General features: G+C 32.1%; 1 protein-coding gene across 4 annotated transcripts; it reads left to right on the forward strand.

Moving 5' to 3' along the window:
* Positions 1-15,562: 15,562 nt before the first annotated feature.
* Positions 15,563-19,775, forward strand: LOC107938229 (uncharacterized). 4 transcript variants are annotated; one of them, XM_016871323.2, is made up of 4 exons: positions 15,563-15,807; positions 17,176-17,432; positions 17,524-18,529; positions 19,406-19,775. In XM_016871323.2, exons 2-4 carry the CDS (start codon positions 17,186-17,188, stop codon positions 19,434-19,436), a joined length of 1,284 nt encoding a protein of 427 aa, XP_016726812.1. In that variant the 5' UTR covers positions 15,563-15,807; positions 17,176-17,185; the 3' UTR covers positions 19,437-19,775. The 4 variants fall into 4 exon arrangements, with proteins under 4 accessions (XP_016726812.1, XP_016726813.1, XP_016726811.1 ...); XM_016871322.2 differs by having other exon boundaries at positions 15,643-15,807; positions 17,159-17,432; XM_016871324.2 differs by lacking the exon at positions 19,406-19,775 and having other exon boundaries at positions 15,619-15,807; positions 17,159-17,432; positions 17,524-18,774.
* The last annotated feature ends 712 nt before the right edge of the window (positions 19,776-20,487 follow it).

Below are 20,487 nucleotides of genomic sequence, written 5' to 3' on the forward strand. Positions count from 1 at the left end.
CAATGACATTTAACAAAATAACCAAAAACCCTAAACATGCCATTAAACAAAATAAAAGTATTTATATACCAAAGCGGAACAAGTCGATAGTGTGTTGATTCTTCAACTTTCTTCCAATCTTCACGAGTCCACGAGCTCTGTAAGACAAGGAAAAGAGAAGAGGGGTAAGCATTTATATGCTTAGTAAGTCCGGATAACTAGAAAGTAAACTTACCGGTTAATTAGCATACAACCATATTAGGCAGTGATTCCAACAAGCATGAAATAGTTTCCCTATCGCGTGCACTTAATCATCAAGTTAGTCTCATAACAATGCATCATATCATTAGTCTTAGATGAGCTTATCAATTTAATGTTTCCATCTCTATTTCTCATGTTAATCCCTTTGAATTTCTCTAAAATCTCGATGGATAGCCCAATTACCGTCAAGTTATATAAGTGGTCATCTCAAGTACGCACTCCCGCGAATCTTACATCTTATGGCGGGATTACCAGTCCAGGTTAAATCCCCCGTAATAATAACTCATAGAGCAATATCGGGATTACCAGTCCAGGCTAAATCTTTTTTAACGATAATTGCTCTCATAAGCTCGGATCTGAATTGCCAGTCCAGGCTAAATTCAATCCTCAATCGGATTACCCGTCCGAGCTAAATCATTATTGCACCCATATTCTTCGGGAGGCTCGATCACTCAAGGAACACCCGTTCGGGATAGATCCTTTCTATATTGAGATCAGTGGATTACCCGTCCGGGCTAAATCCTTCTCTGCAACACATGCAGGATCCCAAGTCATGTAAACCATAATTTAACCATCGGATTTCTTTTTTTATTTCAATCAGAACATTTATCATCTTTTCTTTTACACTAGCACGTCTTATGGATTATCGTGCAATGAATATCTAATTATCATACATTCAAGAACATGCATTTTTTTAAGTATATTAAGAGTTTACTTCGGGTTATACGAACTTACCTGGTAGTCGTTTCAGATTCGTGTCTTGGTTACTCCGAAACCTTTCGTTTTCCACAGTCGACCTTCGGAATTGGTTCCTCAGGGTCTATATCAATAAAATTAGACTATTAATACATCACATTTTTCATTTTAGGATTAAAACTCACCCCAAGAAAAATTTCCATTTTGCCCCTAACCTTTCACAATATTTATAATTTAGTCCTAAGGTTCGTATAATGAAGTGCATGTAATTCCTTAGCCACCCAAGCCTAGCCGAATGTTATTCACACTTATAGCAGCCCAAATTTTTCCTTCATTCTATAATTTTCTACCCATTTTCACAACTTTTACAATTTAGTCTTTTAAGTCATTTCCATGAAAAATCACTTAGTAAAAATTGTTTACCATCCTTTAAAGTCTCATATTCCTTCATAAATAATCAAAACACAAAAATCTCATGCATGAGTAATTTTCTAAACATGAACCCTAGCATGAGATATAGGTAGAAATAGAAAGAGCATCCTATGAGGATCTAAAAAATACGAAGAACATTAAAAACGAGGTTAAAATTGACTTACTATCAAGCTTGAAATGTTGGAAAACCCTAGCTATGGATACCCTTAGAATTTCGGCAGCATGGAGAAGAAAATGAGCTGATTTTAGCTTGATTTTTCCTTTTTTATTTAGTTTATAACCAAATGACCAAAATGCCCTTCCTTACTAAACATCTAAAATTTTTCATGCATGCCCATTTTTGTCCAAAAACTTAGAAATTGAGTAAATTACTCTTTAGGGACATATAATTAATATTCCAAATCAATTTCATACAAATTGCTTCTAGAACCTAAGTTTTGCTATTTATTCAAATTGGTCCCTAATTTCTAATTGGACACCTTACACACAGAATTTCTTCATGAAACTTTAACACATACTCATTATCATATCCTAGGCCTCATAATGATCATAAAATAATTATTTTAATGTCAGATTTGTGGTCCTGAAACCACTATTCCGACTAGGACCTAATTCGGGATGTTACAGAAGCCAACATTCCATTACCCAAAGCAGCTTTGAAAATCTTGAGCTCCCCCTTAAACTCATTGATCTCTTCCTTCAAAGCAGTCACCATAGCCTTAGGAGCATCATCCTTGTAATGACCAAAATTCACGGGCATTTAAAAAAGTGCAATATCGGGCCTCTGTTTTAGTGAAATGAGTTCGTAAATAATTATTAGAAATATTTATGAAATTAGTGGTGTGCCTAATTAGGTTCTAATTAGGTGAATTAGGTTCTAATTAGGTGAATTTAGCTTAATTAAGAGTAATTAGGAAAAAGGATTAAATTGAATTAAGGGTAAAAGTTTAATTATAGATTAATAAAAATAAAGGGGGATCACAATGGCAAATAAACCATTTCTTAATGGTTGAGGCGGCAAGTAGATTTAATTATTATTATTATTAAAATGAAGCCAAATGTGTGATAATGATGATATACATGTGTAATTAAAAATAAGCATACAACTGTAAATATAGATTTAATTTGCTTATTAATTAAGTATAAGATATTTATTATTTATTATTTATCATTAGTAAATTAAAAGATATTTATTAGATAAATAATTAAATTATGAGATTTTTGTATAATAAACAAATTGAATAATGACAATTGTAATAAAAATATTGGTACATTTGTAATAAATAGATATATGTACACTTGTTATAAAATAATTTATTTACTTAATATTAAATTAATAGATACTTAGATTAAATTATATTATTGTTAATTAAATAATTAAATTATAAGATTGTTGTGTGAAAAATAAAATAAATGATGACAATTGTATGATATTGATGGTGTACATTTGTATATATATGATTAAATACTTAATAGATATTTAGAATAAATATATTATAATATATGTTAAGTAAATAAATAAAATAAAGTATATATATATAGTATAAAAGAATAAAACAAAAGAAAAAGAAAGGAGAAAGAACAGAGAGGATTCAAAACATGGGAAAGGAAAGAAAGAAAGAAAAGAAAAAGGAAAAATTAGGGATTTGAAGCTTGAAGTTTAAATTGGTAAGTCAATTAAGTCCTTTTTACTCAAACTTAATGTTTTAAAAGCTTTAAAACAAGGTTTTGATGAAATTAAGTTGATATTTTGAGAGTTCATAGGTTTTCAAGTAGGGTTCATGTTGGACAAATTATGGAATTAGGGATTTAATTGAAAGAATTTCAAGTTAGAATTGATAAATGGATTAAATTGTGAAGTAAGCTATAAGTTTTATGTTGTAGGGACTAAATTGAGGAAAATTCGAAATTAAGAAAATATGCTGAAAAATTAATAGTTAAATTTGAGTATGGGTGAAATTTGAATAGAAATAAAGTGTGAATTGAATTAGAAAAGTAAGTAAAATTAGTTAGGATTAAATTGGGAATAAGGTAGGAATTGATTAGAAATTCAATTATTTATTATAATTAGTGCTGTAATTAATAGTATAATTATTTTAATTTTCGTAGCTAGCAAAGAACCCGAGGCATCGGCACCGAAAGGAAAAGAAAAAGTTGTCGAGGAGTAATCGAATAAATTCGGGTTTGTATTACTATAATTCAAATCTATTTATTATTAATTGTTATTTTAATTAAAATGCATGGTAGATAAATTTAGGAAAGTAATTGTAATAATGATATTGATTTGGATGAAATTGATTTAAAAGTGTTTATGGCTATTGAAATTAAATATGAACAAATTGGAAATTAAAAGTGATTTGAATTGAATCAAAATGAATTGAATAAAGAAAATATGTGATTACTTGAAATGTTTATTAATTGAAAAGTGATTAGTGATTTGAACTTGATTGGAAAATGAATCGAAAATATGAATTGAATAAAACTAAATTAAATTATGAATATGATGAATATGTGAATTGTGTATTGATTGAAAAGTGGATTAAATTGAATTAAAGTATGATTATATGTGCTTATCTGAAATATGTATTGGTATTGAATTGTATATTGATTAGAAAGTGAAAAAGTGAATTTGAATTGAATTGTGATTGAATTGAAAGTGAATTTGAAATAGAAAAATTATTTGAATACCCTATTAACTAGTCGGGCTGAGTCGAATATAGTTGGCATGCCATAGGATTGAATGTGTTTAGGAATACTTCGAGCTTGAGTCGATGAGGCACAATAAGTGTCGTACTGGTACTTCGACTTTAAGTCGATGAGGCACCTTGTGTGTCGTACTGTTACTGTTACTTCGGTTTAATCCGATGAGGTACTGAGTACCGTACTGTTACTGTTTACTTCGGCAAAGCCGATGAGGCACTGAGTGCCGTACTGGTGTGTTGGTTGGATCCGTGTATTTGCCAAGGCCTGTGTTTATTAATAGGGTGAATAACTGAAATGAGAAAATTAAATAAATTTGATTAATCGTACTATTAAAAATATGAGAAAGAAATTATGAGTTGAATTGAGACTTGAGATTTGAAACATGAACTTAAGGTTCATGAAATTGTTAAATATCGAATTATCGATATTGAAATCAGTTGAATAAATGAAATGAGAAAATCGAATGAATTTGATCGATTGAACTATCGAAAGTCTGAGAAAGTGAAATTATGAATTGAAATTTTGATATCAAAATAAGAAGTGAAAATAGAATAAATAGGAAATAATGAAATTGTGTATGAGTTAATTGAATATAATTATATGAATTAATTATAATTATTTTTATTGAAAAATGTTAGTTTAAATAATTCTTGAAAGACTAATGTTATTGAATAACTGATGATTATTGAATGATTATATTAAATTACTGAACAACTGATTGTTATTGATTGATTATGAATAGAAATGAATATTTTCTTGAGAATAAGTTATTGGATTAAGACATAGAACTGAAATTTATGAAATAATGATTTATGAAATGGTTATTGATGAAATGCATGAAATGGGTATTGATGTAGTAAGAAGATATATAAATTAAAATGAAGAAAAGCTATTTAAAACACATATTATTAAATTAAAATTAAAGTTTAAATGCATGAAAGATTTATTAAAGGTAAAATAGTGGTAAGATTTAATGTATATATATTGTTTTACCTTAAGTATTTGAATTATAGTAATACCACTGGTGTATACTCAGCGTAAGGTTTGTTTCCGTGCACAAATTAGGTATAGGAATTTTTGAAGAGTTGAATTTTGAGATTGCAAGCTTTCATTTCATCATATCTTCAAGCAACAATAAGGTATGTTTTAAAATTTTGAATAGAATAACATATACTTAGGAAAAATATTAAGTATGTTCCAAGTGTCCGTTTTTATGTTTTAATATATTAGTGATTAGTTAAGAATTACTTTGGCACCAAATGTGTAACGGCCTAATTTTCAGTGGTGTCGGAAATGGTGATTTGAGATCACTAAATCCGACAAATAAGATTGAACAAGATAATAATTTAATATTTATGAGTCAAGTAAGAATTTAGAAGAATTTGTGAAATGGTGAAATTAGTGAATTAAAAGAATTTATTAGGTCAAACGGGTCAAAAATGAGGTATCGAGACCTCGAATTTGAAAATCAAGCTATAAAATATTTTTATAAATATTTATGAAGTTTCATTTAGCTAGTATTAAAGTTTGGTTGAGAAATTTTAACGATTAGGTAGTCAATTAAATAAAAAGGACTAAATTGTAATAAAAATAAATTTTGCTAAAAGGATTAAATAGCTCAAGTGTTAAAAGAAGGAAGATTTAAAGGGAAATTAAGCCTAAAAGTGAATAGGCTGGACGGAAAAGGCAAGAAAATCAGCAGAAAAATAAGGGAAATAAGGGCAAAATTGGAAATTTTACAACTTTAACATATAAAATAAGAATAAAATTGAAGAATCTAGAGATCTCTTCATATTTTATCAGCCAAAACGCCATAGAAGGTCTGGAGAAAGCTGGTTTTTCATATTTTACATCATGTAAGTTTAATTCTTGCTTTTTCTTGATAATTTTTATGTTTTTGTGACTTTTACAACTAGGTCCATATGTTTAATTCATTAGTTTTTGATTATATGGATAATTTTGAAAGTTTCCATGAATAAGTGCTGAAAGTTTATGATGATTTATCATGGAATTGAGGTTTTAATTCTATTATATAATGATTTTATGAAGAGATTTTCATAGAAATCATTATTTAGGACCTAATTGTGAAAGTTATAAAATTAAGGTTTTGTGATGAAACTTTGAATGTCAAAGGCTGTGAAATAGTTTATAATGTTTAAATAAAGTGTTATTTGAGAAGAATTAGTTCAATTGATGAATAAATTGAGCAGGGACTAAATTGTAAAAATTTAAAAGTTTAGGGTAATTGTGTAATTTCGAAAATTTAAGGGCATAAATTGTGAAATAGAATATAATTGAAATGGATTCTAATGAAGGGATGATTTTATAATTATAGATCAAGAAAACGAATAGAATCGTGGAAAGGAGAAAATTCAAGAATAGTCCCTGAATTTCTACGACTTTTGCAAATTAGTCCAGGTAAGTTCATGTGGCAATGTTCAATGTTTTGATATGAAAATCTTATGATTGTTAAAGTATTTTATTGTTGATGAATACTATCAATTTGCATTAACTAATAAATAATGTGTAACTAAAAGTACAAATTAGTAGGAACAATGGATTTGAGTGCTTCTATTGTAACACCCCTTACCCGAGACCGTTTCCGGAGTCGATCACGAGGCATTACTTAGCTTATCTTACCAATTCGGAGCATAAAAACTAGGTTTGAAAATTTATTTTATTATTCGCAGCAAATCTGTCTAATCGCGCAGCAGTTACTAAATTAATTATAACTTGGGCTACAGAACTCGAAATTTAATCCCGTAAATTTTCCCTGAAACTAGACTCATATATATACTCATCATAAAATTTTTAGAATTTTTGGTTCAGCAAATTAGTACAATTTATTAGTTAAAGTCTCCCTTGTGTCACCACCAGACTGCCCTGACCTCTAGTCACTAAAAATAAGTTTTCTCACTATAGGATTTTCATATGAAGTTCTTACTTGTTTCTATAGAAAATAGACTCATTAAGGAATCTAAGCATGTAAATTTCAACTCATAACCATTTTTGTACAATTTTTTATTATTTTCTAAACTCATAACAGGGGACTCCAAAAACAATTCTGACCCTATCTTACAAAAATTCACATATCTTAAAATATAAATTTCTTTTTTTCTACACCGTTATTTTTCCATAAAAATAGACTCAACAAGATTTAATTCCATATATCATTCACCCTCTAATTCATTTTATACTATCTTGGGTGATTTTTCAAATTCACGTCACTGTGCTGCCTGAATTCTGTTTCTTTGCAAAATTTTATCCTTTCATGATTTCCATGCATAATTTATCACCTAATCTTTCATAACAACAAACACCTTCATCCTTAATCATTTTAATAACCATACATCATCAAATACTTACACATCACTCATTAGCAAAATCATCACTACAAACATACAAAATAACTAAATTCCTATACATGCCATAACTTAAACGTGTTTCGATATAAAATACCGAGCAGTTGTAGTTGATAGTGTGGACGATCTCCGACTTCTTTAGGATCCTTGAAGTAGCTTTGCAATACTATAAGAGAAAGAGAAATAAAATAAGTAAGCATAAAGCTTAGTAAGTTTACTAGCAAATAAATAACAATATTTAACTTAAATAATTAAACTCAATGTCTATATCTCTAGTTTACTCTTTAGTTAATCTCATACTAGTTCTCTTACTTGTTTACTTAGAATATTTGTGTGCATAACTTACTCAATCCTTGCTGCATCGTTGAACATCAATTGATAGTATAATTTCTTAAGTCTTACAACTTACCTGAGCTTGCCATTTATGCTTTAAACTGAACTTTCATGAACATGATTGGTTTACAAGCCCGTTGAACTACATTGGAATAATAAGGATACTCGGGTCTCTTCTGATAATAACATGCCAAAGCCATGTCCCAGACATGGTCTTACATGGGATGTTCTCGTGATGGTGCCCATGCCATGTCCCAGACATGGTCTTATAGGGGACCTCTCATCTCGGTGCCAACGCCATGTCCCAGACATGGTCTTACATGGGACCTCTCGTCTCGGTGCCCATGCCATGTCCCAGACATGGTCTTACAGGGGACCTCTCATGATCTTAAGGATGCCAATGCCATGTCCCAGACATGGTCTTACATGGGATCTCTTTACCCAAATGTCATGACATTCGTATCCAGTACCATCCTTATGTATCAACGGGACTTTTAAATTTTAATTCTCTATCATTTCATGCTTGGATCATCATCAAATAAATTCATAAAATAAATTCATAATTGTTGGAAATTAACAGCATTAATAATAAATATTGAAATATTACATTTATTTACCGTAAACTTACCTCGGTACCAATTATAGCCAAATTCACCAACTTAGTCTTCAACTTTATTCTTCCCTTTGTCTAACCTCGAGTTTCGTACTTCTTGATCTAAAATAGTAAATTTAACTTATTTAATAATCACATTCATCAAAATAGCCCTCGACTCTAACTTTTTAAAAATTACAATTTTACCCCTAAACTTTTACATAATTACATTTTTGCCCCAAGGCTCGGAAATTAAACTTCATCTCTTATTCTTATGTTTTATAACATTCTGAACATTTTTCCCTTCTATGGCAACATCAAATTCTAATTTAATCCCTTATTAATACTAATTTTATTTTTGCATTCTAACTCTATATTCTCTCTTAATTCTTACTATAAAGTCAATTTAATTCCTCAATTTCACCATAAATCCCTAATTTCGGGATTCTTTCAATTTAATCCCTATTGATTCAAAACTTATATTTTATTTTACAATTACGTTCTTTACTAACTTCTAACTTGAAATTAAATCAATTTAACCCCTAACTAAACCTATATATTTTTCTTTCTCAATTCATACCCTTATTCTACCCAATTTCTTGCTAAACTCATATTTAACTATTTAATTTTTATCATGTTTTCATAATTCCGAATTTATTTCAAATTAATCCCTAAAATTCAAAACTTATAGTTTAGTTTACAATTCAATCCTTTATTCAATTCCAATCAAAATTTCTATCAAATACATCCCTAATTTAACAATTTATTCAACATGAACCATGCTTAATAATCTACTAACTTCCAAAATTTCAACTTAATCAAGTAGTATTTTGTTCTAGGATTTCAAAAAAAATATCAAAATTAAGAGAAAATGGGATTAAATTGACTTACCAAATTACTTTGAACCTTAAAACCCCAAATTTCCCTTTTTCTTTTCTTTTCTTTCTTTCTTTCCTTCCTTCCTTCTCTGTTTTGTTTTGCTCTCTGTTTCTTTCTTTCTCCCTTCTCTGTTTTGTTTTGCTCTCTGTTTCTTTCTTTCTCCCTTCTCTGTTTTGTTTTGCTCTCTGTTTCTTTTCTTTCTTTCTTTGTCATATATATATAATAATAATATAATAATATAATATAATATAATATATTAATAATAATATAATATAAAACATAATTATTACTTACGCATGTATAATATAATATATATTTTAAATTAAAAATATCTTAGATTTTTCTTTTGTTATGCCGCCTCAACTTTAGAAAAAGGCATAATTGCCTATTTGGTCCTTTAACTTTTCTTTAATCTATAATTAAACTTTTATCCTTACTTCAATTTAGTCCTTTTTCATAATTAACTATCAAAGCGTTAAAATTTCTTAACGAAACTTTAATATTATCCTGTTGACACTCCGTAAATATTTTTATAAATATTTACGGCTCAGTTTATAATATCGAGGTCTTGATATCTCGTTTTCGACCCAATTTACCTAATAATTTCTTTTAAATCACAAAATTCACTGATTTAAAAAATATTTCTAAAATCACACTTAACTTATAATTATTAATTAATAAAATTTTCTAACTTTTTCATCAATTTTAGTGATCTCAAATCACTATTCTGACACTACTAAAATTTGGGCTGTTACATCTATTCTCTGACCCTGATGAATTGACGAAAAATATGTGATAAGTGCGCCCGTTTAAGACCATAGCTGGGCTATGGCATCGGTGCAATGTGATAATGTGACTCCGTATAAGACCATTGCTGGGCTATGGCATCGGTATAATGTGATAATGTGATTCCGTATAAGACTATGTCTGGGATATGGCTTCGGTATGATATGTGAACCGTGTAAGACCATGGCAAGGCTATGGCTTCGGTGTGTGATGCGTAACAATGTGAAGGTCCATAGTTTACTATGGCAATATGATAATGAAGCACTCAATTCCCTTATTGTTCCCTAATTTGACAATGAAGTAAATGAGAAATGGGCCTAAGGGAGTTAAATTGTGAGTAGCCATATGGAAATTATTCCAATGAGTTATTAATGAAATTCTGATTTGGAGGATGAAATAGTTAAACTAATAGATATATGATTGTGTACAATGTTTGATATGATTTGTGTTTTTATGCCTATGAGCTTACTAAGCTTCAATAAGCTTATTTGTGTGTGTTTGATAATTTCTTTTGTAGATTGAATTAAAGAGAAGTTGGTAGATCGGATCAACACAACAGGGCACACTATTCAGATCAATTCCGGTAGTTTTTGTTTTATGTTTAAAGATTTATATGGCATGTATAGAGTTTGAATGAATTGAAGTAAATATGTTATAAACTAGTTAACAATATTTGTACTAAAACAGTTTTTGGTAAGTAGCAGTAGTTTGACTTTGAAAATTCACCATAAAATGTGGAAATTGAGTTAAGGGCTGAGAAAAAAATGAGATTAAAGACTAATGAGTCTAGCTTCATATAGAGGAAACGGTGCATGCAATTGGATTTTATGTTATGAGATATTTAAATTGTGGTGAGACAGAGTCTGAATGACTTCGAGTTCCCCTGTTCTAATTTTAGAAAATCATTAAAACTTGTACAAAAATAATTGTAACAGCCCGATTTTGACTCTAATTGGACATAGTGGTTTCGGGACCACAAATCCGAGTCTGAAAAATATTTTAATATTATTTTGTGTGTTTATGATGTGTGAATTTAAATGTGTGAAAGTTTCGTGAATTAATTTTGTTGTTTATGTGTTTAATTGACAAAAGTATCAAATTGCATAAAATGTGAAGTTTGATTATTAAGGTGTAAAGTGCTTATTTGATGGTGGCTTTTAAATATGAGGTTCTTAAAGGGGAATTAGCCCATTTTAAAAGATAGTGGACGGCAATGATAGTTAATATATACTTTTTATATATTAAATATAAAAGTTATAATAGTAATAGTATAATATTATATTATTATATCATTAAAACATAAAAGAAATAAGTTTTTTTTCTTTCTTCATTGTTTGTATCACCGAAACAAAAAGAAAGAAACTTTGTTCTTCAAGCTTTAGCATTCGGCCATCTTAGGGATTTCAATTCAAGGTTAGTTTGATTTTAGTTTTTGATAATTTTTACGTTTTTGAGATCGTTGCTTTGAATACTTCAAAACCCATGTCTTAATTTTGTGAATTGATGAATATTTTGAATTATGCCATTGATGAATATTTGTGTTTTGGGATGTTTGATGATGAATAATGGAAGATATGTCTTAGATTAACATGTTTTGTATTGGTATTTTTGATGAATTTGAGTATTTAGGGCTAAATTGTGAAAATAAATTTTTGAGGGACTAAAATGTGAAATAAATGCAATATGTGGACTTGTATGAGAACCATGAATATTCGGCCCTTGTGTGTTATGGGCAAATTTTGTGTATTTTGTGTTTTGTGCAAAAAGGATTAAATTGCAAAAAGTGCAAAATGTTAGGGGCAAAATGGTAATTTTCCCATTTATGTATTGTTGGACTCAAATGAATGTTTTGATGAATAAAAAGGTTAAATTTGACTATGTTTAGATCAAGGAACGAAGAAAACGAATTTGGATCGGGGGAAGTCGAAGATAATCGAATAGTCGATCGTGTTTGCTGATATCCGAGGTAAGTCTATTAGCTATTTAATGTCATAAAATCAGTATATAAATAAGTATATGAGCTGTTTTTGGATGAATTATAATTAAAAATATGATAGTTGAAATAATTAAAAGTATGAGTGAATTATATATATTATGCAAATCTACATCTATATGTTCTCGTATTGAACTTAGGTATGCCATTTATACAAGTTTATAAGGGGTTCGACTATGCAACTATGCATGTATATGTTCTTGTGATAAATTTAAGTATGAAACTTATATATGAAAAAGGGAGATTCGATTAGGTATGTATGTTCTTGTAAAGGTTCTTGAACGGGGTTGAAGAGATGAAATTATTAGCTTGGATTATCTTAATGTGTTCGAAAGTACGATATTAATAGTATGCTTCAATGTGTTAAGTTATATATATATATATATTCGGATGTATAATTTAGATATTGAGTTGAATTTGATGACTGAACTTTTTATACCGATGTGGGTTAAGGATATAGTTTATAAATTATTGAGCTGAATTTTTATGTGAATTCTATATACCATTATGATATACAACTCCTATGAATTGAGATTCTTTTGTTAAAACTCAGTATCATTCGGTTTATCGTTAGTGACATAATTCAGACTATAAGTCTAGCAGGCTTAATGCCGGTGACACATTTCAGACTATAAGTCTAGCAGGCTTAATGCCGGTGACACATTTCAGACTATAAGTCTAGCAGGCTTAATGCCGGTGACACATTTCGGACTATAAGTCTAGCAGGCTAAGAGCCGGTGTATTGAATCAGGTTTTAAAACCTAGCAGGCTAAATGCCGGTGAATCCGTTTAAAGCATGTGATAATATACAATTGATACCTCTATGATTTTGATTATATGAAATCGATGTATACATAAATGTTCAATCACATGATTTTAGTCATATTAACTTGATGAGCATATATATATACATATATTTGGTCTAAGCAATTGATAGATATGTATATATATATATGTTGCATTCGGCATAGGTGGATATATTTATGTGTATGCATTCGGCATAGGTGAAAATAAGTGTATGTATCTATGCATTCGGCATAGATGGGTATAGGTGCATATGTGCATTCGGCATTTATGGATGATAAGCATAAAAATTTGGCTTTTGAGATATGTAGTTGAATAGTTGTATTTAAATGGATTCGATGAAGTGCGAACAATAAGTACTCTAGAAATCAGTATATGCTGTTAAGGATTATGTTAGTAACTTGATTATATGCATATAATGTATATACATTTGTCCGTTTATGTGTATTAGATAAATATACATCCTTTTAGACTTAAACAAAATGACTCAATAAAGTAGTGTTTGATTAGTAATCATATTTGATGATTGTAATTTCAATAAATTTACTTAAAGAATTATATGATTCTTTTATATGTATTATAGATATGCTGTAGACTTACTAAGCTATAAAAGCTTACTTTGTTTGCTTTCGTTCATTCGTTTTTATAGATTTTTTTTGGAGACGCGTTACGAGCTCGGGGATCATCAGCACCGCCCATCACACTATCGACTTCTTTTGGTATTTTGTTAAATATTTGAGCTCGATCTTATGGCATGTATAGGCTTGATAATGTTTTGGATAATTTTGAATCCTATTGTGTAAATAGCAATGCGAAAAGAGTTTAACTTCCATGCTTGAATTTGATTATATATGTTCATGAATTGGACTTGCATTTGGAATTAGATATTAAAGTTATGTTTATGTGAGCTTGGTTTCGTAATGCCTCGTAACCCTGATTCGGCGACGGAGACGGGTTAGGGGTGTTACAATAATTATGAGTCATACTGTATATGTATGGATTCCTCATTGGGTCTATTTTTAAGAGAAACAAACGGCATGGTTATTTGAATTTTGTACAGAGAGAAATTTGGTTCGTAGTGCACAGGGGTCAAAGTAGCCAAACCCTGAAACAGGGGAGGATTTAACTAATAAACTGTACTAATTGGACCAACCAAAAATTATATAAAAAATTGATAAGTAGATATATGAGTATAAATTCAGGGAAAATTTACGGATTTGGATTTCGAGTTTTATAACTCGAGATATGAATTATTTAGCAACTATGACGCAGTTGGACAGCTTGTCTGAAAAGTATGATATAAATTATCTGAATTTGGTTTAGTGCTCAAATAAGTTTAGTAGTGCCTTGTGCTCGACTCCGGCAACGGTCTCGGGTAAGGGGCATTGCAAAATGTAATATTCCTATATCAGGTTCCTTGAGTCGAACATGGTATAGGGGTGTTACAATCCTTCCTAGCCAGCTTGTTTTCCTAAGAACTGATAGTATCCCACACAAATTCTTTGAGCTGCTCTTTCATCTTTTGCAACCCATCAGTGATTCTATCATCGATATCGTCGATCCCTTTCTTGACGTCCCCCATGGACTCTTTGTTAGTGACGACTCGGTCCTCCAAAGCTGACAACAAATCCCTCGATCGACTCACTTTTCTGACCCTTCTATAGGCCTGCATTGGCTCACTCTGACTGGAAACTTCTTTCAACATCCCGATGGTGCCTTCGCAACCAATAGCTCGGATACCACTTGTCACAGTGCTAGATCTTTCTTCTCACGATCCATGCAGCCTTAGGTGATCCGTTCGTCCAAACTCGCCTAAGTTAGCCTTTACTCAAGTGAGGATTCCTTTAGAATATCTCCAAGGTACCAATTTGTATAGCGGAAGCAAACTATGCCAAAAGAAGCCATAAAAGAACAACATAAAGCCACAGAAAGAACGCACGCAAGGTGTTTGAGTAAATGCTCTCAATATTCTATTACTCTTAAGAATAGTGAAACAATGGATGATTTATAAGTGAGGGGGATGCTCTCTATTTATAGTTGAGCTCCCCCAAAACTGTCCGACAAGATTAAATTACATCGATGGATGAGATTAACCAATCTCTTGATTTTAGGGATTTACAATATATGATTCCTATCAATCTTCTAAGATTATTTACTAAAATAGCCTAAGTTGTCATATCTTCGTTATCGAGCCAACAAGACTTCAATCTGATAGGCTTCTCCAACAGTTCTTTGAATCGGGCCAATTTGTGTAGGCTAAATATTCCCCATCTTATTGATATACCTCCATGGGGTGCATCTTGTGCCGTGGTCACGGGCTTTGCACTTTGACCCGTGACACTTGAACCCACATCCTCCTATATTGACAACAATGCATAGTCAATTAAACTATAACTCAATTAACCATTATTTATGAAAGTTATATATATAAACTGTTAATGAAATGAATACAATCTACAAACAAATTTAAAATGATATCATATATGTAATAAAATAATAAATTAATAAAAAGTAGTTGACAATCTTTTATATATATATATATAAAGTCTGTTCAACGTTAGAGGAGGCTAAAAGTAAAAGTTAAATTCCCTTAAAAAGCCACTCTTCATTCTTCCCTAAAAACAGACCGCAATATCCAACAAGAGTCTGAAATCTAAAGTGACCTGACAATTGGGTAAATTCCATACGTGAAAAACATACCCAAACATGCCAATCAGACTTCTCAGCATGGTTATATGATTGAGCAGTCAAGTCTATGTTTAGAATAAAGTAGCATTAGCTGAGAGACAAAATGGGGTGGTGATCCTTGCTTACAATCCAACCCCACCCCCACCACGGGACCCACAACTCCATTTATACTTACTACCACAACACATCAACTTCCAAACTTCCCGACCTAACATCTTCGTTTCTTGTAGGTGAACTGAAGAAGAACAAGACTCAAGACCTGCAGCAGCACCTTCCTCAATCTATTCAATTTAGAACAGGTAAACTTGATTGTTTTTATTTTTAATTTCTCTTTTTCTTCTTTTTTTAATCCTTGATGACTTGGGTATTTTATCTTTCTTTCATTTCCTCATAATCTGCTTCTATATACAAATTAAATGGTTTTAGAATAGCCGCTAAGATTAGCCTCTTCTTTTTTAATAAATCTTGTATATGTAACTCTTCTTTTCCTTTTTCTTTTTTGGGCATGATTTAACACAATCGTTATTCGTTATAATTTCTTCCTAAATGGCTGGAGAAAAAAAAAACCAAGTCTTTGATCTTTTGTGCTCTTTTAGCCGTCGTTCCTAACTGTCCGGAGCTAGACTGATCGGAGTTTAGCTTCCGTTGTTTTATTGTCGAGAATCTTTGTCTCATCATCGTTGCTTTCTATTAAAGCAACTGTAACTGAAGCTGGTAAAAGGTGGGGTTCATACAACTACAAACAAAATGACAAAAGCTAGACCCTTTTTTTTTTTTTTTCCTTCTTTATAAGTGGGGGAAGATAAGAGTAATTTTATTAAATTTAAAATGCAACAAATTATTTTTTATTAAGTATCATCACACCCGTAAACATTTTTAATTCTTTTAATTTTATAATTTTCTTATATAGAGTTTTATAGTTAAAATGAATATCAAGTCTCTTGTGTGGATGGTATTTTTTATTAATAAATATTCACATCATGAATTGTCTACCAAATCAATAGTGGATAAGCAACCTCTAGAGTCTATAACTCATTCTACAATTTTATATTTCGAATTGTTGAATGCTTTCCTTATATTCTATCCTATTGATGCACCAATATTGTCTTGATATATTAAATTAAATATAAATATAAATAATCTTTAAAAAAAAGAAAAAAAAAGAAAAGGTGTTTATTCTGTCGGGTGGCACTCAATCCCAGGGTCCACCACTGCCGACCTGAAAAGTGAAAACAATAGAAACAGACTTCACCATTTGGTAGCCTTGGGAGCAAGGCAATCGCGCAAACCAAACGTTATCCATTACAAAATGATCTTGTTTTGGAAATGTTAACGTCATATATAAATGTTATTTTAAAAAAGGAATGAAATAATTAGCTAGATAACTGACGTCGTAGATAGTTTGAAAAATAAAAATATGATCTCGTCAAGACGACTGAAACTTTTTCATTTGCCCATCGTCAAAACTTAAAAATATCAAAGGGTCCATAATGGTCAGTCAAATACCATTTCTCACAGCCTTTTGGCAATTCGCTCACAATCAGTCGCTGTCATTCTTTTAAGTTTCAACAGATAAAGCAACAAACTTCAATTCAGAATTCAATACATAAAAAGGGCTTGCTTTTGTTTTCTTTACACGTTTTCTAACAGCAACAGGAAACTACCAGCGCAACAAACATGTCATCGCACCACCTCTCTGAGATAGACTCCACCACAGATTCCGTCGCGTCCTCTCCACGCTCCGAACACCTTGCTCCGAACGATGCCCATACACGTGTACGGTTCATGTGCAGTTTCGGCGGCAAAATTCTACCTCGTCCGCACGATAATCAGCTCTGTTACATGGGCGGTGATACGCGCATCGTCGCCGTCCATCGCTCCACATCCTTCTCAGCATTCCTCACCAAGCTCTCCAAACTCTCAGGCAATCAAATTAATAGTGAAAATTCTCTTTTTAATGGTTCCTTACGTCACATTTACAATATCGTTTTTGATCTTTTTTGTTTACTTATCAGGAATTGTCAACGTGAGTGTTAAGTATCAGCTTCCAAACGAGGATCTTGACGCGTTGATTTCAGTGACTACCGACGAAGATCTCGAGAACATGATGGAAGAATATGACCGGTTAGCTCAGAATCACAACCCTCGGCTAGCTAGGCTTCGTGTTTTTCTCTTCTCCAAAGGCGATGATGACTCACGACCCAGTAGCATCAACTCACTCATGGACGGCTCGGTTAATCGTGAACACTGGTTCTTCGATGCACTGAATTCTGGCCTGGAACGTGGCCGTTCCGAGGCGTCCTCGGTCGTGTCCGAAGTTCCCGATTATTTAATTGGGATGGAGAATTCCGACGAGGGCCAACCTCGTGACCCGAAATTAAGGACACGTCAGCTTTTGCATGAGGACGTCTCGGTTTCGGACACGGGTTCTCCTGCCCCGGATGTTTCTTCTCCCTTTTGTTCGACGTCATCAGCTCCTACTGTACCTTCTATGCCCCATCTCCCACCCGTTAAGACTAGACCCGACAAAGCCGAACAGGTTATGGAGTCAAAGCAGAGCCAAACAGAGTGTTTTTTGGAGCAACCCATTTTGCACCCAACCGCATATTCGGGTAATCCTATGTGGCATTATGTTTCAGATTCTCATTATTCTGCTCCTCCTGTACAGCAAATTCCCGTTTATTATGTTCCGGGTCCTGCTCAATCCGCAAATGTTCAACTTCAACCCGTTCAAATCCAGACACAGTGCGTTCAGCAGTATCCAGTTCCCGCGGGCCAAATTCCAATTGGGTATCACCAGCCGGCTCCTGGTGTCGGTCAAGCATACAGGCCAGTTACATCCTTGGATCCTTACGACCCGGCATTAAGAGTGGTTCCTGATGGTGTGAATCAACCAGTATATTATGGAGTTAGAGGTTCGGGTCCGGTTCCAGTTTACCCTGGAATGGCTCCCCAGGGTGGAGAGGAATTGGCTAGAAGTGGATTGGATATGACACCGGGTCGGGCCCCCCACTCAGGACAGTAAGTATTGGTTATATATATTGGCAATAATGGCATGGTAATTGCGTAAATGTACTAAGGTTCTATTGATGGAAATCATTGATAATTTGACGTTGAGTGATAAGTTGATTGTCATTAGCTAGCTATTGGCCTTTTGGAAGATAAAAACTTAGGTTATTGTTTTCTGATTTCAAAACAACACTTATATTTGATGTATGCGTTTGAGACATTTTCAGGCATATCTATGGAGTATGATCTTTGGCGTACATCAAAGAATTCCATATATATATATATATATATTATGTTCGGCATTTATTTGAATATGGATGACATAAATTAAAATTGTCTGGTGTTCTTATTTTTGGAACAAAAGTGTTAATAGAAGAAACAAGATTTGTATGAAGTACACATATATAGTGTTTCCTTTGATGGTATACTAATGTTGGTTGTTCTTTTCCCACTTCGTATTGTTGGTGTAGTTGACAGATATACATTTGAAAGTATCTTTAATTTTGCGAGCATAATACCAAAATATGAAAGTCTGGGCTATCGGATAAAGGGTGATTAACCAAATATGCCTTAGTTAAAGCCGAAAATGGTGTATAAATGTATTCAGAAATAGTTGTTACAAGCTTCAAACTTGGCTGATAGTTGAGTGCCATCAAGGTGAAAATCATTAAACTCATAAACTTGGACTGACCTTTCTTCCCAATTCTGGCCATGGGCTATAGATCACAAATTAAGGTTGGACCGTGTCTATGAATTGAAGGCCATCGCTCCGAGCAGTAAAAGCCCGAACGGTTTAACAAATTTTGGTGATGGGCTGGGTAGGCACCTTGCCCCGACTTTCGGATACATACTAAAGCCATTTTCATTGCATATAATATTTTGCATCAGGTATTTTGATTTAAAGCTGGATTGCGTATGATATGAGGACCAGGCCAAGCTTAGGGTGGTCCAATACAAGCCTCCTCCAGTCAGCTGCGACCCTCATACAGCAGAAAATTGATGTTAACTATGGCAATATGGTCCTAAGTCAACATTTATAGACTGTCTGTGTGAGCTGTGATGGAAAGGTGAGCAGGCTCAACAAGATTGGAACAGAATTTAATTAGTTACAGGTTGGTCCTCTTCCGAAAGTTTCATGCAGATGAAAGGGGTCGACACTGAATCTGATGTCGACTACTGCAGCAATGCCGCTGTCTATGTTGTTGTTTTTAGGTTTAATTATTGCATTAAATTTGACTTGGTGCAACACCTAAGTTTAGTTCCAGAGGCTACATTGATCTTTCACTTACTAGCAACGCTTTTCATCTCGTCTGGCTCTAATTGATCTGAGTCTTAATTTAGTTAGTATTATTGTTGTTGTAACAATTTGGAGGATATAAATTTAAACACACTTTAAACACATAATATCCTCTATTCTAAGGATTTAGATTTAGGGTTATACCTGCTTTAATGATTATATAACTAAAACTCTACATATACATCTGATCATAATTATATATAATTTGATAAACCCTAAATTAATTGTCAAAAAGAAGAAGATAAATCCTAGGCTGCAATGATAATTTGCTAACTAGAAATGCTTTTTATTATGTCGCTTGTGACTCAACTCGACATCTAATTTTAAAGATATATAGTTAGGTAAATCCTAAAAAGTACACAAAATTTTATTTAGTATATGCAATGGAATGGTCTAAAAATCTATAATGATCTAAATCGAAAAAGAAAATTAAAATGGTATAATAAATTAATGGTGAAGGCCAGGGAGACATATTCATTCTCCAGTCTCATCTCTTCTGCCATGACTCATGGGTGATGAGGATTGATCATGAATCCATGACAACACAAAAATAATATAAAATCTGTATATAATGATTTTGTCTTTTATATTCGGATATATGCATATAAATTTAAGCCCCACATTACTGGCTTAGGCCTTGGACAATATGATGCTGCTGTCTGCATGGGGTGAA

Source organism: Gossypium hirsutum, chromosome A05 (assembly GCF_007990345.1).
Source record: "Gossypium hirsutum isolate 1008001.06 chromosome A05, Gossypium_hirsutum_v2.1, whole genome shotgun sequence".
NCBI lineage: Eukaryota > Viridiplantae > Streptophyta > Magnoliopsida > Malvales > Malvaceae > Gossypium > Gossypium hirsutum.

What these genes read in the sequence shown, in the direction of transcription:
- LOC107938229 (XM_016871323.2), top strand. Translation starts at nt 17,186, where the DNA reads ATGTCATCGCACCACCTCTCTGAGATAGACTCCACCACAGATTCCGTC. An exon ending in CAAGCTCTCCAAACTCTCAG is followed by an intron (nt 17,433 to 17,523) that starts GCAATCAAATTA and finishes TTTACTTATCAG; the next exon opens with GAATTGTCAACGTGAGTGTT. An exon ending in CGGGCCCCCCACTCAGGACA is followed by an intron (nt 18,530 to 19,405) that starts GTAAGTATTGGT and finishes ATTTTGCATCAG; the next exon opens with GTATTTTGATTTAAAGCTGG.